At 47.7% G+C, this 19,416-nt stretch overlaps 3 protein-coding genes across 5 annotated transcripts; 1 reads left to right on the plus strand and 2 right to left on the minus strand.

Annotated features, from left to right (window-relative positions):
- Positions 1 to 3,151: 3,151 nt before the first annotated feature.
- On the minus strand, positions 3,152 to 4,859 carry SIT1 (signaling threshold regulating transmembrane adaptor 1). Its single transcript, XM_011381481.2, has 5 exons — positions 4,648 to 4,859; positions 4,400 to 4,535; positions 4,255 to 4,313; positions 4,082 to 4,143; positions 3,152 to 3,990 (listed from the first exon to the last, which is right to left on the minus strand). Exons 1-5 carry the CDS (start codon positions 4,682 to 4,684, stop codon positions 3,757 to 3,759), a joined length of 528 nt encoding a protein of 175 aa, XP_011379783.1. The 5' UTR covers positions 4,685 to 4,859; the 3' UTR covers positions 3,152 to 3,756.
- Positions 4,860 to 8,471: 3,612 nt separating this feature from the next.
- CCDC107 (coiled-coil domain containing 107) lies at positions 8,472 to 10,988 on the plus strand. 2 transcript variants are annotated; one of them, XM_011381482.2, is made up of 6 exons: positions 8,472 to 8,631; positions 8,721 to 8,872; positions 10,223 to 10,286; positions 10,377 to 10,467; positions 10,544 to 10,656; positions 10,739 to 10,988. In XM_011381482.2, exons 1-6 carry the CDS (start codon positions 8,526 to 8,528, stop codon positions 10,981 to 10,983), a joined length of 771 nt encoding a protein of 256 aa, XP_011379784.1. In that variant the 5' UTR covers positions 8,472 to 8,525; the 3' UTR covers positions 10,984 to 10,988. The 2 variants fall into 2 exon arrangements, with proteins under 2 accessions (XP_011379784.1, XP_011379785.1); XM_011381483.2 differs by having other exon boundaries at positions 10,226 to 10,286.
- A 241-nt stretch (positions 10,989 to 11,229) lies between these two features.
- Positions 11,230 to 14,797, minus strand: ARHGEF39 (Rho guanine nucleotide exchange factor 39). Of its 2 annotated transcripts, XM_011381484.2 has the most exons (9): positions 14,573 to 14,793; positions 14,259 to 14,353; positions 13,881 to 14,001; positions 13,527 to 13,645; positions 12,860 to 12,930; positions 12,478 to 12,606; positions 12,107 to 12,336; positions 11,759 to 11,847; positions 11,230 to 11,579 (listed from the first exon to the last, which is right to left on the minus strand). In XM_011381484.2, exons 1-9 carry the CDS (start codon positions 14,708 to 14,710, stop codon positions 11,564 to 11,566), a joined length of 1,008 nt encoding a protein of 335 aa, XP_011379786.1. In that variant the 5' UTR covers positions 14,711 to 14,793; the 3' UTR covers positions 11,230 to 11,563. The 2 variants fall into 2 exon arrangements, with proteins under 2 accessions (XP_011379786.1, XP_023379835.1); XM_023524067.1 differs by lacking the exons at positions 11,230 to 11,579; positions 11,759 to 11,847 and adding an exon at positions 11,854 to 12,022 and having other exon boundaries at positions 14,573 to 14,797.
- Positions 14,798 to 19,416: the final 4,619 nt, after the last annotated feature.

Below are 19,416 nucleotides of genomic sequence, written 5' to 3' on the forward strand. Positions count from 1 at the left end.
GAGAGAGAGAGAGAGAGAGAGAGAGAGAGAGAGAGAGAGGATATAGATGATAGATAAATATAAAAATGTAGATCATGGTTCATTGCTCTCCACTGCTTTCTTTCCTCTTCACCTTCCCCTGCCTTAAAGTCTTTGTTCTGATTTATTTGTTGTTTTATTAAAGTCTTTCTAAAGTATTTCTCAGATGAGACACTTGGTGAGTTTTGCAAATCTTCAATATCTTTCCTCCTTGGCTGGGTCTGGGCTGCCGGCCTTTTCTTTTGTTAACTCGAAATTAAATTTTGCTGTCTTTTAACTTCCAAGGTAGCAGATAAAAAAAATCTTTCTTTCTGCCTGAAACTGTGCCAAGATTTCCCACATCCTTAGAGCTAAGAATATTAACCTGTGTATGGTTAAGTATGTGTTTTCCTATCAGTCCAGTCTGGAACTTAAGACTTTCTTCAGCTCAGGGAAATTTCATCTATTATTTAAGTATGACCTCTCCTCTTGGGTTCCCTTTTCTCCAGGAACTCATAGAATTTGCAATTAAGTTTCCTGGGTCTGTTCCAACCTCCCATCTTTAACCACATGATTTGCATCTCTATATTTTTGTCACATTTTGAGATATTTCAACCTATTTATTTTCTAGATATATTTTTGGATTTTAGCAGTGACCATCCTCTTGTTTATCTATGGAAATTTTTATTTCTGATATCACATTTTCTTGTTCAGGGAAATCTTTTGTGTTTGAGCTTTACACGTATCTCCTCCAGGCTCTCATCTTTTTCAGTCAGAGGTTCCCTTGTTTCCTCCAGCAGGTCTCTCTGCCCTCTGGTTTGTCTGTGTTTCTCCTGGCCTCAAAGGTTGACAAATTCCATCCACCATTAGGTTTTTGGAGAGTGGGGAGACTCGGCAAAGCCTTTGATTGTTCTTGGGAGGCGGCTGTTACTCCCACTTGCTGCCTTCCTGAGGGTCATTGCTTTTGGCTAAGGTTCTTCTCCAGAAATTGGTCTGGAGGGAATTCTCTGCCAGGAGTTCAGGAGAGCCCACTTAAAGTTCCCCACATATATCTGAGAGTTGTCAGAGGGGGTATGGAATGGAGGTTTTCATAGGGTTGTCATATGCCCAGAATCCCCTTGCTCTGAGTAGAGTAAGTATTATTGACGGATACAGTGATAATCACCAAAAGACTTAAATACAGAAGCCATTAATAGTAGGTCAGAACTCATAGTTGCAAAAAATAGAAAATCTAACTTAGACATAAGCAAAAAGGAATTTATTACCTTACATAACCAAAAAGTTCAGGAAGCAGGTCTAGCTCTGGGCATGGAAGGATACAGGGTTTCAAATGAAGTCATTAAGACTTGGTCTTTCTCTATGTCCCAGCTCTGTTTCCCTCCTGGAAGCCAAAACCAGCTTGAAAATTTAGATTCATCTTGACAGAGTGCAGAGCAAGGCCGAAGATGGAGGGACCTTGATTGGATGGCTTGGGATGGCTTCGGAGGCCCCTCTCCACCTATTAAGTAATTCGTTAAGAACGTCCTATCACTGAATCTTTGACTATCCCAAAAAACCTTCTTTGGGGTTTGAACTTAACCCTATCCCAGCTGGGACCTCAGGAAGAGGGTGAAAGCTGGGGCCCCAGAGGGCCTTCATGGCTTCTCCTAAGGACTTGCCCTCTGGGAATTTGCCTGGGATAGGTACTCCTGGCTGGAATCAGACACCAGTGAGTCAAGGGGCCCATTATGGGAAGCACCTGGAGACATGGAAGGAGAGAGAACTAACTCCCCCAGGTATTTGGTAAGATGAGACGAGTTGACTTGCTAGAGAGATGTGGCAAGAGGGCCTTCAAAAGATATTCGAGGTGCATCCGGCTGCCCCAACTTATTTATCTCCTAGACATAGGGATCAATTCAGTCATGAGGGCCTAGGCATGAGCCTCAGCGATAGACATGATAAGGAGCTAATAAAAAGTAAAGGGTTGTAAGGGAGAGAGAAGGCAGTCGACCCAGTCTTCGGGGGCTGGAAGGAAAACAAAGTTCAAGTCAACCCAGCGCCACACATTGAGTCCGCTACGTCTTGCGAACGCGAAAGGCGACTGGTCTGGGAGCAACAGGGTCAGCACTCACCGCCTTCCCACGCTAGACCCCGGGGCGGCTGGGCAGTGTCGGGACTGCATTTCCCAGCATGCCGCGGACCGGGCAGTATTATGCCTGCGCAGAGGTGGTGGCGCGGCCGCCTCACGCCAGGCGGGGGCGCTCGGCACTTAGTCCTGAACCTGCGGAGGCCGCGGGCGCCGCAGTGCCCCGCTGTGAGAGCGAATCTGGGTTGGGGGCGTGTTAGGCCTCGGCTGCGATTCCCGGCGGGTCCCAGTGAGTTGGTGGAACTCCAATCCCCGCCTATTCCAGGATCAAGCCCTCACGTTCCCCAGGCAGCGAACGCTTTGAGCCGTCTCTAGCACAGCATTTCTCATAGAATCCCACATCCCGCTGCCGGTGGTTCCTCGCATCCGGTGCCCGCCCTCAAAGTCACCTTCCCTCCCACACAGCCCCAGCAGCCTGCCAGTAACCGCGATCCGGGCCTCATCTGGGGTGGCCCAGGTTGGGGTCCTCAGAGGTGGAGAAATACCAGGGCATTTGGGTTAGTGTGGGTGTGTGTGTGTGTGTGTGTGTGTGTGTGCGCGCGCGCGCACAGAGGAGGTCTCCCTTCTTACTGGGACCACCAGGCTGGACTCAGGAGCATAGTTCCCTACCTTGTGGTTTTTCCTGGGACCAGGAAAGAAGGAGAGAAGGTTGGAAGTAAAAGCCTTAGCTGCTTCTGCCCCTCAAACCGCAGGTCTGTGAAGTTGGACCTGCCTAAGGGGAGACGGCTTAGGCAGCACAGTTATCGGGTCCATGGGAGAGTAGGTCAGGGGCTTGGTGAGCTTGCAAACTCCAGGTGATGGAAGTGGGGTGTCTCTGAGTGCAGATGCTGAGGGTGTTCTAGCAGCAGCACTAGCAGCGGAGGAGCTGGGCGCCAGCCTCCACCCCGGCACCCACCCCTGTAGTGTTGATTCGGCAGCCTCCCCTGGGCCCTCTTCCCCAGCTAGACACCACCAGGCAGTGGTCTGTGCAGACAGCAAAGCTCCCGTGCCCACCATGTGAGGCCTGTTGCAGGCCTGTAGCCCAATAGGTGAAATTTAAACACTTTTTGAGAAGTTTTATTTGAAAACTTGGGGACACAACAGAGGCAACAGGATGGTGGCTGGTATTCCCCTTCCAGGGTTCTCAGATCAGAAGCCAGGCTTGAGTTCCTCAAGGTGCTAGGTTCCAGGACCCCTCCAGCCTCTGGGCTCTGCTTGGGTGTACCCGCTCAGGTCCTCCCAGGCTCTTACCCCTCCCCCACCTCCCACTTCCTGTGTCTGAGAAGACACTGAGGTGCAGGGGTACACTGTGAGAAAGCGGTAGTGGGAAGGATCCAGTTAAACTTGGGAAGGAGTGGGAAGTGAAATCCTGGGAGTTTGGAGGCTGAGAGAAATTAGATAGGAAAAAAAAGAGGTGGTGAGGGGACCACTGTCTCTGCTTCCTCCATCCTCAAGAAACTGGGAGCCTGCCTTTCCCCTGAGACATCTCCCTCACAGCTCAGATAGAAAGTTCAGGGAATATCACCTCCCGTGACTGGACAATGGCTGCCTGTCTGGAGGTTGTTGGCAAAGTGATGCCCAGGACAAGTCAGCAGTAACCCCTGCAACAGAGGAGGCTGAGGCAATGCGTGCCTCACTGTGCCAGGCCCTCCATCTCAGCTAGGTGCAGGTTGGCTGTTGGCATAGGCCTGGTCTGGGAAGGAAGCCCGGGCTCTGCGGGTCTGGGCACATACTGAGGCATAGAGCTCCGGCTCTAAGCTTGAGGCCTCGGGCTTTGGCTCAGAGTCCAGCACCACCTCTGAGTACTTGATGGGGGTTCCAGGGCTGGGGATCCGGCCCTGGGGAGGCCGCAGCTGCAGGCTGGTATAGCACATCACCTCCTCTGCAGCCTGGAGATGCAAGACTGTTAAAAGTTCACTGGACCCTTGAAAAAGCCCCCACTTCCTTTCCTCCCCTCTTCCTCAACCACAACTGACTCACCCTGGTGGGGCCTCCAGGTATTGTATCCTGCGGGTTTGGCCTTGGTTCTTGAGACAGCCATCCTGGGACAGGGAACAGGAATCTGGTCACTTCTTGTTTTTCCTCCTTCAGCCCCTCATCCCACCCACCTGAGGATCTGACCTCTGTGCCCTTCGCCTCTGCCCGCTTCCTACCTGTCTTCAGATAATGCAGATTCCCATAGAGGGGGACATCTTCCACGGACTCTCCAGAACTGCAACACAAAGTTTAGGGAATGAATGGGGACTCCTTGGTAAGGAGAAATTCTCAATTAACCCATCTCTGTTTTCCCCTACTCACTGTCCCTGTCCCCGATGTCTCCTGCTCCAGCCACTAGCCCATCGGGACAAGTGTGCAGCCAATGAGATGAGAAGCAGCAGTGTCACAGCCCCTAAGAGGGCCCACAAACCCCAGGCTTTAGTCAGGGGGGGGATTCCTGTGGATGTGAGAGGATGGGGTGTTACTGCCCAGCCCAACCCTCCAGATCCCAGCAGGTGGGACATGGAGCCATGTGACCCCTCCTCCTGCCCCCGCCCCGCCCAGCTTACCGAACACTGGATGTGTGGAGTTGTCTTCTCCGCACATGACCGCTGATGTGGGACTTGAGTCTGCGAGCACCCTGTCCTGAGCAAAGGAGTCAGCTTGGTTTATGGCCTGACAGCTGCAGCAGCCCCCCTTACTCCCACCCCTCCCTGGGCTTGGCCCCCACGGCTCATCATCTCCAATACTGGTGAAGGCAACGTCGCTGGTTTCCGGGGAGGAAGGGGGAGGGAAAGGATGAGTGAAAGAACAAAGATACCGCCCAGTGCCTGCACCTGCGCCACCCAGCAGATCCTGAGCTTCCGTACCACCACCCTGCCTCATGGCCCTGTACCCACTTCAGCCAGAGAAGAGAGAGGCAGGCCTGAATTTATTGTGCCACTGTGTAGGTGAGGCCATGCAGACTCCAAGAGGGGAAGAAGTGGCATAAGGCAGGACCCACAAGATAAGGAAGCCAGGCCTTAAGACAGAGATTCCCTTCTGCCGCAGGTTGTCTGACTTTTCTCTACAACTGAATCATTCCTCAGTGAGCAGCTATAAAGTGGAATGTGATTGGGAGGTCTCCTGCTGCCTACAATCTCACCACACCCTAAGGCGGACCCAAGGTGAATTTGTTAGGATGACCATTGTCATTGTTATTGTTATTGTTATTACAGGTATCATGGTTTGAGGGATAGAAGAAGCTAGATTCCCCACTCTCAACCCACTTCATCCAAACCGTCTCTAAGAACTGTCAAGCTCAAAAGTTAGTTGAGTTAAAGAAACCTCTGCCCCTATACTTTGCTGGGAAACTGAGCCCTGTCTTTGTACTTGTTCACTTCAAGGAGTGAAGTACCTGCCCTGCCCAGAGACAGCTCAGTCACGTGGGAGTCTACCGATGTGGGAAGAGAAATTTAAGTTCCAAATATAAACCTTAGACCAAAGGTCAGAGATGTGTTTTGTCTGGCCCATACAGTGTTTTTAAAATTTTTAAAAAATCATTGCAGTGGTGTGCCAAGGATGGGAATAGCAGGAAAGGTTCTGACTCTCCAGTTATAGGCAGTAAGAGTATGGTCTGTAGAGAATTTTAAAACAAAACCAACTAAAAAATCAGTCTCCTTTTTATGACCACCATGTTCCAGAAATTGTGAAAAATGCCAGTGATAATATACTCCTCTCTGAAGAATCTTTTGTAGATCTAAGTTCTAAATTTCTGTGGTTACTGATGAGTTTTAACGATATACAAGCTTCAAATTAGCACAATTGTATTACTTATCCTTTAAAAAACATTGTAATCTACATGAAAGTTAATCTGGAGAACTTCCAGTTATACAGTTGGGCCCTACAAAGAGATTCATCTACATGTGTTTATATCTAAAACTAGTTCTTCTTAACAGTGTGGAATTGTTCAAGCTTGCTTTGAGCACAATATCTCCAACCCCCTTGATAGTACATATTCCTGCACTTAAACTGGAGATTTAAAATAAACAATGATAGCACGATGATTGTAAAGTCAAAGAAATTGAACTTGAGTTACTTTACTTGGCATTGTACGTGACCACTTGGAGTTTTTATTTATATTGAAAATTTCTGGAATTTATTATGAAAGAATTTTTATGACTCTGCTGAACATCCTTATGTTTAAGACTTTTCCTGTTTGTATGTCTGTTGTTTCATGTTGAAAAACTTTTGAAATGAAAATTAATAAAAAGCATTCTTTGATCAACTATGAGTGGAGAGTCACAAATCTGGCTTTATTCTATATTAAATATGAATATGCAAAGATTACTTTTGACAAATCTACGGAAGTTAATGTCACAAAAAGAAACTAGTTATTCATACTCAGATTAATATGTAGGTATACGTTTTAACTCCTTTTCTCAAAAAATACAATATTGTAATTAAGAAATATTAACCCATTATCTTTTCCTTTCTTGTTTTGTAATGTTTAATTCTGAATTTTTAACTATATAAATTTTTATACTGTCAATAAAACAAATTCAATAAAACAAATAATTCACTGTTTGAATTTCTGGCCCTTATTGTTAGTTTCTTTCTGGCCCTTGTTTTATTTCCTGATTATTACCGAAAACGATTTTGTTACCTAGGAGAATTTTTTTAATGATCCGCTCAGGTGCAAATATGCTAAGTATACCACTGATTTCTTGTCGACACTTAAAAACAGATTTCCAATTTTTAAAAATCCCAATTTATTGTTTTTTTGGAAAAAATCAGAAGATGAAGATCTAGCAATAGGGGACCCGAATTCCCTAAAGGTAACAATCAGTTGGGGGCCATTTATCATATTTTACCTGGCCTGAACCACTGATTCACATTGGCTGTGCCCACTGGCTTGGAGTCAAGGTTTGGATTACCCTGCTCCGTAACTCAGGGTGCCTCTGGGTAGTTAGGTAGGCAATGACAGCTCCCCTGCGTGTGGGTGTCTCCCTGCCCTTCCTCCACCCTTTCTGGAGAGACAAGAGGATACAGTCAGATTTTAGTCATTTATTTAACACACGTGTACTTCATTCATTTAATATACATGTACCAATTGCTTATGTGCCCAGCTCTGGAGATACAAAAGTGGGTGGAAAATGGTTTCTTTCCTCAAAGAGCTTAGTCTAATTAGGAAGACAAGTCGGACTATTGTCTTAGGTAACCCAGACAATTGTAAAAGACAGTGGGACTGAGAGAGACTACTTAAGTCCACCTGGAAGGCAAGGGGGTGGGAAGAGTTGGGATGGGGTGATGTCAAGCAGATGATATGGAGACAGAAAATGGTTGGAATCTCAGCCCTGCCTCTTACCTGATTAATAACTTAGTTTCCTTATTCTTTAAACGACGCTAATTATGTTTACCTGTCAGGTAGTTTTGAACACATTAATTTCATTCAACAAGGATTCACTGAGTGTCTGCTAGTGCCAGGTGCTGTGCTAGGCTATAGGAATAAAATGGTAAAAAGATAGGGCTCCCACTCTTATGGAATAAAGTCTAGCAATATTTTCTTTCTATATAAATTTTAATTAATTGATTTTTAATAAATTAAAATGGACTTTTCCAGTTTTATTGAGATGTAATTGACATAATAGTAGTGGTTTGAAGTAAGTTCAATAGCTTCGCTAATTAATATATTGAAAGAGTTCTGAATGAAGGGAACACTTCAGCTGAGATCCGAAGGACGAGTAGACATAAACGGTGCGTAAAGGGAAAGACACAGAGAACTGGAAATAAACCTGGGACATATTAGGCCGTTATGAGCTCCGTAGTAGCTATTGCATATTGCAACCCTTGCTGTTTTCTAAAATGCAGTCGCGCCGAGAATGAGCCCCGTGTGGTTGGTGCGCGGAAAAGCGCACTGCCTGCGTCACTAGAATAGCTGACGGACGACGACCCTGCTACACGCCGCTCGGCTGCCCCGCAGGCGGGGTTGCTTCTTGGCGGTTTTAACAGTGAGAGGCAGGGAAGGTCTACGTGCATGTGCACGTGGCACTCTCTGCCGGCGGTCCGGGGACTTTCCCCTAGGCATGGATTAAGGAACAAGTCCTCCGTCTGTGGCCTAGGAAACAGGCCTTCAGCACGAACCACCTCACGGTCCTCGTGAGACAGCCTTTTATAGGCCCAGCAGAAAATTTATCTCTTGGTTAGGGCGAGGATGTTGGTGGCGTAAGAACTAAGAAATAATTTTGGCATAATCTTCTAAGGCTTCTGGAGGCATTCTGACTAATATAGAATGCCTATATAGATGAAAAATTAACTAATTTGGAAAAGCTGAGCTAACAGTACTATGTAAATAAGCCTTAGCCCCGCCCACACGCTAAGTAGGCGTGACCTTCCGGAAGAGCCAAAGCGAGACGGGCTCGGGAGCGCGCGTACGCAGGCGCGTACTCCTTCCGTCTGTCGCCCTGCAATGGTGAGCTCAGTCTCGCTCGCGGGTGTGCTGGGGCTGCTACTTGTGTCTGCGCTGCCTGGGGTCCGCGGAGACCACCTCAGCCCCGACCTCCAGGCACAGCCAGGTACCAGCGAGGGCTGCTGGAGGGAGGCTAGGACTGCCCCCGGGTCCCAAGCCACAGCTCTATTGACCCACCTTTGCCCTCCTCCACAGGGGACCCCGCCCAGATTGGCCCTAGGGCCACGGAACCCTGGCAGCAGCCGCCGCCCAAGGACCAACGTGAGCGGGCCCTGGCCAGGGAGTTGCCTTTGGGGGCGCTGTACACCGCGGCAATCGTGGCTTTTGTGCTGTACAAGTGTTTGCAGGTGCGGGAAGACCAGGGGTGAGAATGCCCCGGGCCTGAAATTTCCCATGGGGGCGTTATGCCATAGCGCTATGGTTCCAAGAACAAGAGACATCTTCCCGTCAGTCTGTAAAATGAACAATAATAGTTTCTTGGCTTTCCAACATTTTGGGGTTATTTTGAGCATCCAGCAAAGTAATGGATGTGAAGGGTGCGTGATAAATTGTAAATAATTCATAACTATCTCATTGTCTTCCCAACAGTCCAATGAAGTGATTGTCACTTGCTCAAGGTCCCCCAGAGCTTCTAACTAGTGGAGCTGGAATTTGAACCCAGCCGAGTGTCCATACTACAAAAGTAGGGTTCCTGATGAGATTCCAACCTTGGCATAAGCGGTTGATTACTGTAGTCACAGTGTTTAGAGTTCAAGTCTGTTTTCCTTGGGAAGGAGGCCCTGAAATGTGAACTGACAGTACATTTGGTGCATTGAACTGTTGAAATGGAAAGTAGTACCTCCCAGGGCTGCATCTTTAGCCCTAGCCCTATTACTTACTTGCTTTGGGAAATAGAGGGCTGAACCAATTTGGAGATATGAAACTAGACAGAGTAACTAATAAGGATAACTAATCATGATCCCAAATAGACTTGACAGGCTAGGATAAAGGACTGAATTTACTGATGAAATTTAGCAAGGATAAATTCTACTCTTGGACTCAAGTCTAGTCTGAAAGAAACATAATAGCAGTAGTTTACTAAGAAAGTTCAGTTGTGTGATGTAACAATCCACTTCCCAAATCAATGATAGGAACAAGGTTTTGCGCTTTATCTTCTGATTAGAACACTTATGGAGAATTTTATTCTCCTCGGGGCATTGCTTTAAGAGCTCTACAAGCTCAGTAAAGCGACCAGAGAAAACAGTGTCAAATGAGCATTGATTAAAGAAGACTGGAGATAGTAAACCAGAGAAGACATGCGGAAGAAGGCAGGAGGCAGGGGAATGACCATTGTCTTCAAATTCCTGAGGGAATTTGAAAAGACATGATTTGGGAAGGCTCTAATCAGCACTATAGAAAGAAGATACATAAAGGACAAATTTTGGTTTTGTATGTAAAGTAACACCTAGAACTTTATCAAACCTGAGGGAGCTGCTTTCCTGGAGGTAGAGTTCAGTAGACTGAATGACCACATGTGGGGGCATACTGACATGTTGCTTCATGTCCTGTGTGAGAAGCTGGACTAGATGTGATTGTGATTCTGAGGTAAAAACCCAAAAGCTTTCTCTACTTCAAATTTTCCTCCTCCTCTTACTGGCTTTGGAGACTGAAATAATGGAAAGCCTCGTTGCAGTATTTGCCCTTTCCTTCTTCCATAGCAGGGGAAAGATGAGGCTGCTGTTCTTGAAGAGAAGGCAGGCAAGAAGGAATCATTGCAGTCAGGTGGGTTTTGCAGAAGTCTGGGCTTGGCAGGGGAGTAGGGCACAGCAGAAGGTAAGTAACCACCCCTCTCCTTTTCTCCCTTATCTCTAGAGCAACAGCTGGCCCAGTTGACACAACAGCTGGCCCAGACAGAGCAACATCTGAACAATCTGATGACTCAGCTGGACCCCCTTTTTGAGCGGTAAGGAGAGCAATGTGTGGTAGGTGTAAGAGTCGGGAACATAGATTGGGCAGCCTCTGAGTGGACATATCCACAGTGTGACTACCCTGGCTGGAGCCCAGCAGGAGCTTCTGAACATGAAGTTACACACCATCCACCAGCTGCTACAAAAGAACAAGCCAAATACGGGTGTGGAGATTTCAGAATCAGGTAATGGATTTGGAGGTGACAGTCTGGTGGAGGTAGAGACAAAATCTCTGAAACTGGAACATGGCTGACTTTCCCTTCACAGAGGCCAACACACCCTTTCCTGAGGACTTATGTATAAAGGAGGACGAGGTGGAAACTGGTGACAGTCAGGCCTGGGAGGAGCCCCTGAACTGGAGCACAGAGACAAGGAACCTAGCTTCTCTCAGGGGAGTGGAGCAGGGGCTAAGGAGAAGATGCAGCAAGGCTGTGGCAAAGGGCCCCAGTCACAGCCCCTGCCAAGGAGGGACAACAGCTGAAGGTTTAGTAAAACAAAGTCTGTTTTTGTGACTGGATGCTCCTGTGTGCTTTTTCCATTCCAGCTGGTCTCACACACGTACCCATACTAGGTGCCTAAGAACAACCGGGACTTCTTGAAAAGCTTCCCTTATTAGGACAAAAAGATGCTGCCTTCCAGTATGAGAGCTGAACGACAGAGGGAGCCCCAGTTCTTTCCTTGTATTCCAGAAGCGCCGTCATGCCAGCCTTCAGGGCACAGAAATCCCTTTTGTCATAGCACATAGCTGAAACAGAAAGGCCTTTCCAAAAAAACAAAACTTTACTAAAATCCAGTGAGAAAATTATGGAAACCACATACAACATAAAAATAGCCATGTCTGCAAAGCTTCAACCTTGAAAAACGACTGGCCATCGACAGCACCAACTTTGTCCCAAATCCCCTCATCAGTGCTGGAGGGGCAGGTTCAGCGAAGGTTCCGTTGGGTCAGACTTGGTTTCCTGATTCTTAGGAGCTAGTCAAATAACCCATGAAGGGATCTGTGTTTTGTTTAGTACTAAACAAGTTTCCTTTATACTCCTGACCCTGACCTATCCGTAAAGTATCCTGAGTTCTGGAGTTTATATGATTCTTCTAGTTCTTCTGGCTGCTGTTGAGAGAAGACAGTCAGTTCAGGGACTAGCATGAGCTCTCTATTCAGACAAAATCACCCATGGGATGAGGATAGGGGTCCCAGACACATGTAGAACATGAGATAAGATCAGAGCTGCTCATCTCTAGCTCCTGAGCCTCATTACAACACTCTACCTGAGGGAAGACACAACTTACCTGATGGCCAAAGTCAGACTGTGGTACCAGTGCAACAGATCTTCCTGGTCTGTAGACATAAGCAGTAGCTTCTCATGGGGAAAGGACAACTAAGGAGAGACCACTTCTTAGTGCATGGCTCAGAAAGGTCCAGACCAAAGCTGAAGGCCTTGCTGCTCCCATGGAGGTAATTCAGGACTGAGGTGAGAACTAGGTATGAACCACAGGCCCCAGTTATCCTCCCTCAATGTGTAGATGGCTCAGTTCTTATTAAAGAGGCGCAAACTGAGGAGATAAACAGGTACATATACATTTGAGGTATATTTTGGGCCTCTCCTACCTTAACTAGGACCCCCACCTATTACTTACGCTGAGCAGTCCACCACAAGGGCCTCCTGAGTGGCCAAAGACCCTGTGGAGTTGACACTGGGCCATGGGGTAGAGGGCCCGGCAGGCAAAGGTGCCACTCTGCAGCAGGTGCAATGGGGGTCGAGGTTTGGCCATGAGGAGCACATCAGAGAAGAGGAAGAACATTCGGGGCCGAGGCTCCCCACGGGGAGGAACTACCAAAAGCCAGCCCTGGCGTAGGAACCAGCGACCTAGGAGATGGAAGAGCTGTTATTCTGGTACAGCTCTAGGACTATGATCCATGGGAATAGAAGGAAAGGGAGGCTGAGGAAACGGGTATGTGCTGGCAATATGGAGGAAGAGGGGTAAGAAAAGGGAAGTACGCAAACTACCTGAGGTAAACCCCTTTGCCTGGCGTCCACCGAGCAGAGCCTGGACACGACGGAGGTGCTGGCCATTCTTCTGTTTCTGACCAATGGCGTGGACTGTCTGGATGGTCTCACTTACCAACCGAGCAGCCCCTGGAAATAGCATCCCCCACCCCATTCCCAGGATAACTTTGACTCTGGGTAGTCACTGATGATGATGATGAAAGACAGGCTATTCCCAGGGGACCAGGGTCACCGTCTAACTTCTCGAAGAGAAGGCAGGACAATTAGGGACATCATGTACATGTCAATGGAAGATAGGGCCATACCATTGTTGGAGGTCAAGACCAGAAAGATACAAGAGAGGCAGCCTCCTGCCTTGAGTTTTGGCAGAGCAAGAACATACGTGTGAGTTGTTGGTGGTCAGGGCTGTTGGGACTTGTGTTTTCAGCCAAAGCAATGACAAGATTCTCATACCTGGAATTAGACAGTTGGAAGTCTATGAAGGGAAGTAGAGCTGGGCAAAATTCCCTCTAACACACACATCACCCCCTACACGTACTTCAGCTGCACGGCCAGGAAAGATCTGCTTCTGGCTTTTTATCTCCTTTCAAAACCTGGGCTCACACTACATGGCCGTCTTCCATCCCACACTGAAGAGTCAGGGGCAAACTGACTATAGTTTGAGAGTTCAGATCCCAAGATGACAGTTAATCAATCCCAGGAGGGTGCTAGACAACCTGACTATAATCTCTTAACTCATCCCCAGCAACAGATACTCTACACTAGGCTAGTCTCTTACCTCAGCAAACTCTTCCAGGTACCCTGTCACTAGCCCTATTACAGGCCCTCTCACTTTAATGTAGGGTTCCACAGTCCTAGCTAAGGGACTGAGGCTGCAGACCCCAGGTAGTCCAGTGGGTTCACATTTCCTCTTGCAAAAGGATTGTAGGAGCACTTTGTTCCAGGAGAGAGGTCTTAGGACAGACCCCATGGAACTCCACAAAGCTGAGGACAGCAGTCATACAGACTCAGAAAAGAGAAGTTGGCTGAGTCAGGGTGAGTTCACTCACTGCTGGAGCCTCTGGAGAGGCAGAGGGAGCAGGTCCTGGAGCTGAAGGCCCCCAAACTCAGGGCGGCCTTCCTGAAGCCGCACGAACCTCCGGAAACGTTTGCTTTTCTTTAGTTGCTTCTGGAATGATGGGGAAAGGATTGGCAGCAGGGAGAGAAGCCGCTCCTATATTGTATTCATCTATGTACACATCCCCAGCCTTCAGTAAGCTGTGTGCTCCCTACAGGGAACTTAGCACAGAACTGGGCACCCAGAGGGCTACATAAATGCAGGAACAGTATGAAGTTTGGGTCTCCAGATGTAATCTATGCAGCAACAGAGGAAGAAAAGAAAGATGAGGTCATCTTCCGGTTACCTGCAGGGTGGTCCAGGACATCTCTGCGTTGGCAGCAAATTGGGTGTAGAGTTCTAGATGGGGGCAGAAGCCCTCTAGCCCCTGTCCCCAGTGCCCTCCTTCCAGGTAGGGAAGCAGCTCTCTGCATGGGTGAAAACAACAAAAGAGCTGCCAAGTAACTGCTCTAGCACCTCATTTAATTCTCACAACCCTGGTCCAGAGTAATGCCATTACCCATCTACAGAGGGAGAACTGGGGCAGGTTAAGGCACTGGGCCAAGACCACAGGTGAGGTAATTGACAGACACGGAGTATGAACCTGATTCTCCGACTCTGAACTCTACATTGGCAGAGGCCAGGTCTCTCCCTCCGCCCCTCTCCCCATGCCCCCTCCACTCACTGGCTGGCGCCATAAATGAGCTCCCAGGGCCCAAACAGTGCCTGGAGCTCTGGCGGTCGCAATGTGCCCTTGGCTCTCAGAATCCCCACGAAGTACTGCGGAAGGAGAGAATATCAGTATATAGTCTGCAGGAAGAGGCCAACGCCAAGGAGCAGCTAGAAACTGTAGAAGTTTACCGACCCCCAAATGCAGGCGGACAGTGTAAGGTGACCCCATATACTGGGTCACCGACCGCGCAGAGGCCCACTCACACCCTAGAGTCCCCTCACACCCTGGGGTCCCACCCCATACGGGAGGGCGTGCCGGGCCCGCACCGTGGCCACCAGCCCCAGCTGTTCCTGGTAGCGCCGCTCGGTCTCCAGCAGCTCTCGGGCGGTACAGGCGCGTTTCCGCTCCCAGCGGGCACGCTGCTCTTGCACCGGACACCGAGTTCTGGGGCACAGGTTCTCCATCCCTGGCAGATCTGTAGTCACTTCTAGCTACAGCCCGCCTGAGATTCAAATTCCAACCGCTCCGGGGGCGGGACCACGGGGGCAGGCTCGCGGAGAGGAGCGCGCCCCCTGGCGCCGGGAGGTGCGCGCAGGACGGAGCATGCGCGAAGGCCAGCCAACCCGCTTCTGCCCGCCTCCGCTACGGCCTCGCCCCACCGCCAGGGTGTCGCTTGTCGGTGCGTGGCCACCGCTGGGTTAGGGCGGGTAGGACAGGTGGGTGGTCCTCTGAGTGGTACTTAGTTGGGGCAGCAGCCTGGACTTTGAGTCAGCCGATTTGGGGGCGGTGCAGACACTGGCAGGGCCTCAGTGTCCCATTTGGGAAGAGGACACAATAGTTACGGTACATATTCTGTCCTGGCCCATGCCAGACGCTGGAGTTCAGTCGTTCCCAATGCTTTTACAACTAGGAACTCTCATGGGTCACCAGGTTTGAAATATTTTGGCCCTAGGACAAAAGTTTATAGGTTTTAATTCACTAACTCCTTTTTCTGTTTGAAATCGGACAGCTACATAGCTTTCTGGTCAGCAGTTGCCAATAACTAACTAACAGGGTAGTTCAGAATTGCTTAACTATGGACAATGGCAAAAGCCTGGAGTTAGTCTGTGCTACCTAGTCAAAGATAATATGTACCAGATTTTTCTATTTAAGTCTTTTAAAAAAATTGGCAGTAGCCCTGGAGGGTAAATTGGCAGTGCCATTTTTTCAGTATGCATGAAAAATCTTTAAATGTGCCTATTCTTATGACCTAGAAAATCCACTTTCTAGGAATGAATTGTAAAAAAATAGATATGTGGACAAAAATGTATGTACTAGGGTGTGTGGCATAATGTTGTTTGTAACAAAAAACTGGACCCCTCCCCCAAATGTCTAGAGGTAGTAAATTGGGTAGGGAAACTATGGTACAGCCATTTGAAGGAATAAAATAAAAGCATAAAAAATGATGTAAAAAAAAAAAGCTATCAACATGGGAAAACATACATAGTATATTGCTGAGAGAAAAAAAAGCAGACTACAAAGCTGTTTGTACAGTATGGTCCCATTTAAGTATAATATATATGGCTGGAAGGATAAACAATCAAAAGATAATTGTGGTTTTTAATCTCTGAGTGATGAGTTTGAAAATAATTCATTCAACAAATATTTATTAAGCACTTAATCAGGGCCAGGGGTGAACAGGACAAATAGGGTGATTTAAAAAATTCCCTATACTTTTTTGCCTTTCCCAAATTTTCTGCTTGAGCATTACTTTGTAATTACAAGAAAAACTGCTATTAAAAAACAATGTTAGGTAGACTTTAGACTCCATTCCTACCACTCTGGATTCCTAGGAATCTGCGTCCCAAGTCAAGAACCAAGGTATTGTCAGGAGTCTGTGGTCCTTTCTAGCTCTGACATCCTAAGAATTCTGAGGAAAGAGAAGTGCTGGTTTAAATCAGGGAGAAACAACTTGAAGGGCTTGATGAAGGAAAGAGAGAGCTTGGGTCAGTCTATACCCTGAACTCGGGTCCCAAGGAAACTGGTGGATATACCAGTTTATAGGTAGAGGACTGATTACACTGTCTCAAAAGAATGTATGACAGTCTGCACTAGGAGCTCAAGTGAGGAAGGGAGCATTTAATCCCATGGTAATCAGTATCACCATGAACCCAGGTGATGAAAATGGAGTACAGCACTTGGGGTGCAGTGGTGACTGGTATGTTTGGGTGTGCTGCTAGTGTGTGAGTCTGCTTTGGGTAGATGGAAGAAGGGCAAGAAATAGCCTACTGTGAGCTCAGGTTGGGGAATCATCCAACCTTGGAGGAGGAATAGGACAAAGCTGAGAAGATACACTGGGGACACTTGGAGACAGCTGATTCTCTGGGGACCAAGTCTCCCACAGAGCAAGGCTCTACTTGGAACAGACTCTACTCCCAATTCTGCTCCCAAAGCCAAAGAAAGGAGGGGCCAGGGGATAAGAGGGCAGTCAACAACTTCTCTTTCCTTTAATTACCCTCAACCCCTGCTTTCGACTCACTGGATGCTAGAGAAGCCCTAAGGATGCTTTGAACAACAATCATCAGTTATTCCACAAAAATTAAATGCCTCTCATATCCCACATCCTGTGCTAGGCATGGAGATGAAATAGTGGACAACAGAAATATGACCCATGATGTTATGGATGCTTATAGTCCACCATGGCAGACATGGTAAAGAGTCACCATAAAGCGAGATCAATGTTACAAGGGAAGTATAGGCTTGTATGTAGTCAGGACTGACCTGGCTAGGAGTCAGAGAAGGCAAGCCTTCTTGGAGGAAATGACACGAACTGATGATACCTGAAGGATGAGCAAAACCTGGTGGGGCAGGGCTGGCAGTGGAGGAGAGATGAGAGAGAGAGAGAAACAACATGGACAAAGACTTGGAGATAACACACACACACACACACACACACACACACACACACACACACACACACTCATACTCCACGCATGCATGCAGTGCATTCAAAGGACTACTAGAAGTTCAGTAAGACTAGAGCATAGACTGCAAAGGAGAGAGTAATGAGACAGGAGAATAGAGAGACATTCAGAGGCCAAACCACGGAGGGAATTTATATCAGTGAGACTATGTCAAAGTAACAGTAATTCAAAGTGGCTAAACATTAACAATTTATCAACTCGTGCAACTGGCAAGTTCAGAGGCAGGTAGGCCCTATGGTTAGTTCAAACCAGCAACTCAGTCGTATCACTAAAGATGTGGGGATGCTATTAAGCAGGCAGGTGGTTGTGGATCTGACATAGAGGGGAGTGTCCAACCTGGGGATACTTGGCTTTCATCAACTTATAGTAGCCATGGGAGTGGATGAAACTGCCTGTAAAGAGTATGAAGAGGGATATGGGCATGACAGTTGCCAACACAAACCCATTTTTTCTCATCCTGTGCATTCACTTCAGTTCTAAAATTCCTAATGGCATAGTGGGCTAAATGGTGTTCCCCCTAAAGGTATGTCCATATCCTAACCCCTAGAACCTGTGAATGTGAATTTATTTGGAGAAAGGGTGTTTGCAGTTGTAATTAAGCTAAGGAGCTTGAGATAACTTCATTCTGGGTTATCCTGGTGGGCCCTAAATCCAATAACAAGTGTTCCTAAAAGAGACATCCCGTGGAGAGACAGGGGCAAGAGAAGAAGGCAATGTGAAGTTGCAGGCAGAGATTGGAGTTATGCAGCCACAGCTAAAGAATGCCTGGAGCAATCGGAAGCTAGAAGAGGCCCTAGATAGAGACTTCAGGAGGAGCAGGGCCCTGCCAACATCTCAATTTCAGATTTCTAGCCTACAGAACTGTGTGAGAAAAAAATTCTATTGTTCTAAGCCACCCAGTTTGTGCAACTTGTCACAGCAATTTTAGGAAACTAACACAGATGGTGAGATGGGCCAGAACTACAGGTCAGCCTCAAGGCTCCAGAAGGGCTTTGATCTGTCTTTGCTTCTAATCCACATCTGGGGACTAAAGGGCTTTTTCTCCCCCTACCCACCAGCTAATTACTCTCTCCTCCTCTGAAACCCTGGGATAGAAACAAACCCTAATGACCAAGGACTTGGCCTTAAGGTCATGCATGGGGTGGGGGGGAGCGGTTCCCCAGTCAGTCAGTCCTGAGTACACTCTGTCTCAACCTGGGGAGGCTCAGAGAACAAGACTCTGAGAGCTCAAATTTGGCAGACTCCCAGCTGTGAAGGAACAATGCAGGGTCAGAGTCCACATTCCCCACCCAGACCAGAGACACAGTCATTCACAGAGACAGCTCAAGAAAGAGGCAGCACCATGCAGAATGGCATATGGAAAATTAGGGTGCTGTAACAAAGATCTGCACCTAGACACAGATGTGAGCTCTGAAATACTGGCAAAGCAGCAGAGAGGGTGGGGAGATGTGTGGACATAAGAGTGCCACAGAGAAGTGTACAAAGAGATCTGACAGAGACCTAAAAAGGAAAAACCATTCAGCACATGTTGGAGAAAGATGTCCAGACATAGACTCCAGACTCCAGAAGCATGGTGCTTCTGTCCCCTGTGCTTCCCATGACCTCATCCACCTCAATTAGCTCACCAAATTCCCTCCTGTCCTGGTCCATCCAATTTAGATAGTACCATGGACTTTTCATGTGTCATGAGAGTCCAACCAGGGTGCTGACAACACAGCTGCCTGACAATGAGCTGACCATGCAGAGTGCACTGGATCAGATAGCCATGGATGGATGGGTCTTAATTCGGCTTCAGAAATGGCAACCTAGATTATAGGCTAGTTATCTCCTAAACTGACTGCTTGGAGGGCAATTGCTATTCAGCCATACAAGTTTTGGTATACAGTATGGCAGTCACTCTGACAAGGCAGATAATTTGGAGTGCCATAAAAACGTAATGTCATGCTCCTGGAACAGAAATGGGTTGACACACCCAGATCACAGACAATAAGCTCCCTGAGGGCAGGGAAGTCATCTTAGTCAATTTGGTTTTTCCCAAGCTCAGACAAGGTGATCTTCAGAGAAATGCTCAGTAATGGTTGTTGAATAAAAGAATGACTCAGTCAATCAAATATTGGACCCTGCTATGGAGCTCAAGGCTATTAGAGCAGATAAAATGTCATAAATCATCCTAATATGAATTATATAGTGGGCAAGTGAGAGCAGGC

The sequence above is a fragment of the Pteropus vampyrus genome, unplaced genomic scaffold (genome assembly GCF_000151845.1).
Source record: "Pteropus vampyrus isolate Shadow unplaced genomic scaffold, Pvam_2.0 Scaffold436, whole genome shotgun sequence".
NCBI classification, from domain to species: domain Eukaryota; kingdom Metazoa; phylum Chordata; class Mammalia; order Chiroptera; family Pteropodidae; genus Pteropus; species Pteropus vampyrus.